At 33.1% G+C, this 6,219-nt stretch overlaps 1 protein-coding gene across 1 annotated transcript; it reads right to left on the reverse strand.

Moving 5' to 3' along the window:
- Window positions 1-2,146: 2,146 nt before the first annotated feature.
- LOC105116943 (2-aminoethanethiol dioxygenase-like) lies at window positions 2,147-5,440 on the reverse strand. The gene is made up of 5 exons (XM_011014454.1): window positions 4,697-5,440; window positions 3,857-3,975; window positions 3,639-3,771; window positions 2,692-2,910; window positions 2,147-2,543 (listed from the first exon to the last, which is right to left on the reverse strand). Exons 1-5 carry the CDS (start codon window positions 4,965-4,967, stop codon window positions 2,419-2,421), a joined length of 867 nt encoding a protein of 288 aa, XP_011012756.1. The 5' UTR covers window positions 4,968-5,440; the 3' UTR covers window positions 2,147-2,418.
- Between the last annotated feature and the right edge of the window lie 779 nt (window positions 5,441-6,219).

The raw sequence follows: 6,219 nt of genomic DNA on the forward strand, positions 1-6,219 counted from the left end.
GTGGGTATATTATGGTTTTTTCCGATGGAATCACCGATGGAAGTAATCCGTCAGTGATTCCATTGGTGATTCCGTCAGTGATAATGTCACGTCACTATACAACTATCTCAGTTTGACTCCCTCGGTCATTCCGTCAGTAAAATCATTTGACATCACCACGCCGTTGCATATTTCCAGATAAACTACATACCCTGTCGGTGAAACGGTTAGTATATATAGACGGAATATTTCTGTTGGTATATACCGACAGTTTTGCCGATGGATATATGCCATCGGTATATATTGATAGATTTTAAGATGGAATTATGTTCGTCTATAATTATTACTGATAAAAAATATTTGTCAGTAATTTTATTGATTTTTTCTGGGTTTTCTAGTGGTGAAATTGTTGAAAGTTGTCAGTATAATATACACCTCCATTGAGTCATAAGGTCAAGGGATGCGAAAGTGGATCAGCTGATTCTGCTGCAACAAAGTAATATAAAAATTATTGTGTTGATCTTGATGATGATTAGGTCCTTACACGCTTCACCAACTAATTGCTAGCTACAACTAATGCAAATGTCAAAAGCCAACACAAAGCAAAAACAGAACTACCTAATGTATTGTAAACGTACAAGGCACAGAAAGTTTCCTTGTGGAGAGCTGTCATCTTAGATTCAAAATACGTCACCGTTACCCATGTGCTTCAAGCCGAAGTATGATTCACCTTTACTTAGAAGGGTTTGGAAGAAGGTTTGTATTTTTTTTAAAAAAAAATTATATTTTATTATTATTTTAATATATTAATATTAAAAATAATTTTAAAAAAATAAAAAAAATTATTTTAATATATTTATAAACAAAAAAGACGTTGAACCGACGTCACATCACTATTATAAAACACACTCAATTCAAAAAATAATATTACTCGACTGCAGCTCAGTTATTATTATTATTATTATTATTATTATCAGTTATTATTATTATTATTAAAGTTTTTTTATTTAGAAATATATTAAAATAATAATTTTTATTTTTTAAAAAATTATTTTTAAATTTAACATTTCAAAATAATCTAAAAATATAAAAAATAACTTAAAATATTTTTTTTTTAAAGCATGATCATGCCACTTGCCAAACAAGTTTTTAGGTGTTGTGCTCTCGAAAATGTGGTGTGGTTGGATGAAAGTTTTTTAATGTACATAAAAAGCCATTATCAAAAATAAGTTTTATATGTTTTTCATTAATTTGTTTAAGTGAGAGAATAAAAAATGTCATGCTCAACTACACCGTACTCTCAGCACACCCGTAGTGTTTCACGTAAGCGAGAATTTGCATTAAGACACAGATGTACTTCAAGTTGTCTCCATTTGTGCCAACATCAACTGATCCGGTCACAACCAGGAAAAAAAATCATTTTCAATCTCTTTATTAATTCCATTTAATAGGTAACTTCTTAAATAAAGTGTCATTACCACACACGTCAATTTTGATTGCGAGTTATAAATAGAAAATAATGGAAATTAAGTAGACAATTACTGAAAAATAAGTACATTTTTAAATAAGTAATATACAAAATTTCAGCATTCGATTACTGAAACTATAGTTATAACAACGCCTAGTAATTCTCGTAATTGTTACTTCTAGTCTTGCAATGACATAAAAATCGTAACATCAAGCTACCATAACCACGTCATGGTAGGATAGATGTCTCCTCCAGAGAAAGAGGTAAAAACAAAGAAAGGGTGAGAACTTGCAGATAGAACAGAATGCCCTTTGTTTCTTTTGATAGGAAAAACGGCATGAAATTATATGCCACTAAAGGGGGAAATTTCCACAGAGCAACAGTTGCATCAGCACTGGTACAGCTCAGGAACCCCCAACATAAATTAGCGTGCAACTATAAATTTCCCGTCTCAGAAGTACCATAAAGTTTTCCTAGAAAGAAAGCTCCTGCGTAACAAAACCTGTCCTTTTCAAGTACAAGCCAAATATTTTGCCTCCAATTCTCCCTAACTAGGTAGGTATCGTAGGTAAACTATTGGATTGATTTTTAAGTTTTAAAGAACAACAGGAAACATGTCTACTTTCGGGATTTCAGCCGTCCGAAACGGCACATAGAAATCTAAAGGACACGAGCGAGCGAGAGAGAGAGAGAGAGAGATGATAAAAAAGTGCACTTTTAAAACTTTCTCATTCAGCTATTGTGCTATCAACCTCTTTCCGGTGCACTTACAAGATGGTCCCTTTTATGTACAGAAGCTATAGTGAAAAGGCACCTAGTGCCCTGTGTTGTGTTCAACAAGAAATGAAGGGAAAAAAAAAGAAAAAAAAAAGAGCATACAACGTAAAACGAAATAAAAGATCTAATGCTAATCTGCTACTCAAAATGGGTGGCAGGCAATGACATGTAGTGAACGCTGGTGTACAGCAGGCTCACTTCTCCACGATTGCTGGACCTTCATATAGTTCTCCTACAAAAGTCAAGTCCTCAGGTTCCTCCCTCTCTTGAAGCCAGGCATAGCCTTCCTTCTCCTCTTCAGGAATTGATACTCCATTCACTGCTTTGTCAGACAAAAAAATTATCAAGACCTGTGAATTGAAATTTCAGGCAGCTAAATAATCAAGATTACACCGAGGCAAAACATTACTTTGTTTTCTGTAAACATTTTGAATTACATAGAACTTTGTGAAGACGCACAATGGTACCTGAGAAATTGGCAAATGGGAAGTCGAGGTAGTATTGGCAATGCCGACCATCAGGAACAGAGTATGGAGGGCCTAGCACATCTAGGACTGCACAAGCTGTCACTGCTGTAAAGCAATGCATGTTGCCTCCATCAGTAGGGTAAAGGATAGAGGTGCTGCAAGGAGCGGTTAATTTAGAGTTGACCTTGACCTTGGCCAGACGAACCTCAGCCTGCTTTGCTTCATTAACCAAAACCGAGATGTCAGGGGCTATTTTCATTTCCTATTATAGAAGAGAGAAGAATGAAAATACCCAAAGGCCTGCATTCTGCTAGAATGAAAATACCCAAAGTCCTGCATTCTGCTAGGGTTGTCCATGATGCAAACAACTGAGGCTCATGGTATGGTGGGAAAGAGTCAAGACATCACCATCATCCAGACAGGTTATGAAAACGACCATGTGAACTTTCTATCTAGCGAACTGGAGCACTACTCAAATGAGATTGTAATTTTTGCATTGTTCAAAACTTTTAGGTTTTCACAACTAGATGACCAATTTCAAATATTTAGAAGGTTTTTTTTTACATCCTCCACTAGATCAGTTTACAACGTTAGATTTACATTTTTCTTTTCTAATTTTCTCATGGGATTTGCTATTTTTATCAAGTTTAAAGTTCCCAGCCTGTAAAAAAGGTACACTGATGCTTGAGCTCGCCTATTGCTAACAATCAGAATTTCTTTTCAACTTTCATATTTACTCAGCATACTCAGGGGATTTCTTGGTTGGAAATGTCTTGTCTCCTATTGGCACGTAATATAACTCATCGCCAGAAAGACACATGCTGGATTTAGCAAGACCATTTTAGTTCAACGCTTACTCTAGTAGAGCATTTCTATTTCTTCATTTTTTTTATTACAAACTTTGGCAGCATAAATTCAGTACAAGACATAAAACAAGTAACACTTACTGGCAGGGACATCGGCTACCCAGTCATATGATTTTATGTGCATAGTCCCAAAGAGAAGTTTGCTAAATACAGTCATTCCAGGATGATTATGAAGTGGAATGACGCCTGATGGTGGCAAGCAGAAGATTCCCATCTATCATAATTGAAAATCATAGCAAACAAGTCAAAATATAATTCCTCGAATATAATGTGAAAGCACCTCAAAGAAGACTACCTACAGAGAATTTGTCACATCCATGGAGATGCAGGTATCTTATCACCGGAGTTCTCCCAGCCACAGAAGCTTGAAAATGTGGCATTTCAGGAAAGAGACCAACATCAGCAGGCTTGAAGTTATCTAAATAACAGGAACTCGTGATTAAAAAATCAAGGACAGATTTATATAAAAAAATAAAACATAAAATTAGTCCGTGTTACTTTTGCACGAGCAGGGACAAAGATGTGGAACTTCTTGAGTTCTATACTTGTATGTTTCATTCCAAGTACTGTCCTAATTTTATTGAACAGCCCCAAAATACAATTTCAAATTAAAACATGTCCATGAAGGGAACAAAAGTAGAAATAGCAAACTAAAAGAAATTAAAAGGCCAAATCTGATTAAAGGACCAGGGTAAACAAGATAAACCAAGACAGGATACAATGCACTAGAGAATATATATTCAAGTCAAGCCCAACAACATCACAGCAATGAGAAGTGAGCCAAACCAGGCATTCTTACAGCCTAACGGCCTAAAGATTTTGTAGTTCAAAATATGATTAAAAAAATAATTAATTAAATTCTAACTCTGTATGGAGCAACAATGTTAATATTTATACATTTCCTTACCTGATGAACAACCAATAGCTAACTAAAATTCCATTTCAAGTGTAGTATTAATACCTTTCCTAACCAGAAATATCAAAACTAAACTCTAAAATCCCTCAATGCAACCCAATTTTCCAACTCTAAAATATCAAATTTAAGGCACTGTGCATCTAAACTCTAAAACCCCTCAATGCAACCCAGTTTTCCAACTCTAAAATATCAAATTTAAGGCACTGTACATAAAGAAACATACCCAAAACTGCCTTTAGCTTTTGGATATTATCGGAAGAAGGAATAATTCCAGTGCTACAAGAGTCAAACACTTCATTGCAGGTGTTAAACAGCTTCTGAACCGGCGATACAGCCACCATCTTCTTATGGTGCCGCCGCCGCCGGCCTCTCTTTCCCTTGCTATTCGTATTGGTTTTCGGATTCAACTTCGAGTTCGGAATCGGAATCTTATCCTTGGCCAATTCACAAACTTGTTTTACTTTCTTATTAGCCACACTTGTCTCAATCCCCATTCAGCCCCACAAATTGCTCTCAAAACAACAAAAAATCCTCAAAATAAGAGATGGGTATCGCTTAAAACTCTTAAAAATACAAAATTAAGATATGGGTATGCAAGATATTTTTTTAAGGAAAAAAAAAAAACTGCGTGTATATGAACATGTAGTTTTCGTTTTATAAGTATGGTACTGTTTAATTGTTTGATGGTATGTGTATATGCGTGTTTAGGACACAAGAATAGAGAGGTAAAAATAAAGGAGAAGATGATGGAGTGAAAATTTGCATCTCTGGTGATAGGGTGATAGGGTGGCATAGAATGAGGGGAGAGAAGAATGAAGATGGGTATAAAAGCGGAGATAGAGAAGGTGGTTTTTCCTTGAGAGAAAATCAAAACCATGTGCCATTGTTTCTATTTCCTATGGGCTGTTCCTAATACCAGTTGGGATTTTTTTTTCTTTTTTTTTTTATTTTGCCATTCTTTTTATAATTTTCACATTCTTCTTTCCCCCTTTTAAAATTTTTTTAGAATAAATATTCAGGCTCCTAAATATAATAGATAGATACTAGAATAGATGGATACAAGATTTGTTGCCCGTGATCTACCACGGGCCAAGATTTTATTATTAATTTTTTGCTGTAAAAAAATAGTTAAAAAAAATATAAATTATATTATTAATTTTTTGCTGTAAAAAAATACTAGTTAAAAAAAATATAAATCTTGAGTTATTAGTTTAAATAACAATTTAAATAATTAAAAAAAAAAAATATTTAAGTCTATCTAAATTATCAAACAACATAAGATTAATATAATAAAATAAAAATTATAAAAAAAACATCAATTTAAAATAAAAATAAAAAAAACTTAGATGAACCTCCTAAACATGATCTAATATTATAAACTTGCAACTTATTGAATTATGGACCAAAGTTCAATCAAGAACTTAGTTGTCAACTAATTAATTTTAAAAGATAAAATTATTGAAAAACTATTAATAAAAAAACTTGCAAAAGAAAAATAAAAAAAATGAGTATAAAATTTGAGAGAAAAACATCTAAGGATGATGAAATTTAAAAAAAAAACACTAAAATTATCCCAAACAAAATAAATAGTAATTAAAAGAATGAATACTAAATTTGAAAGATTAAAAACTTATGGGAGATGAAATTAAAAAACAAATTATAGAGGGCTAACCAAATATAATCAAACCTGAAAAATAAGAAAATAAAACAAAGAATAAAAGATTAAAAATTAAAAAAAGGGAAAAG

This window comes from Populus euphratica, unplaced genomic scaffold (assembly GCF_000495115.2).
Source record: "Populus euphratica unplaced genomic scaffold, PopEup_1.0 scaffold1117.1, whole genome shotgun sequence".
NCBI lineage: Eukaryota > Viridiplantae > Streptophyta > Magnoliopsida > Malpighiales > Salicaceae > Populus > Populus euphratica.

Coding starts and splice junctions, on each gene's coding strand:
- LOC105116943 (XM_011014454.1), bottom strand. CDS start 4,967: ATGGGGATTGAGACAAGTGTGGCTAATAAGAAAGTAAAACAAGTTTGT. Junction 3,772..3,856: donor ATGGATGTGACAAATTCTCT/GTAGGTAGTCTT, acceptor CAATTATGATAG/ATGGGAATCTTCTGCTTGCC. Junction 2,544..2,691: donor CCCATTTGCCAATTTCTCAG/GTACCATTGTGC, acceptor CTGACAAAGCAG/TGAATGGAGTATCAATTCCT.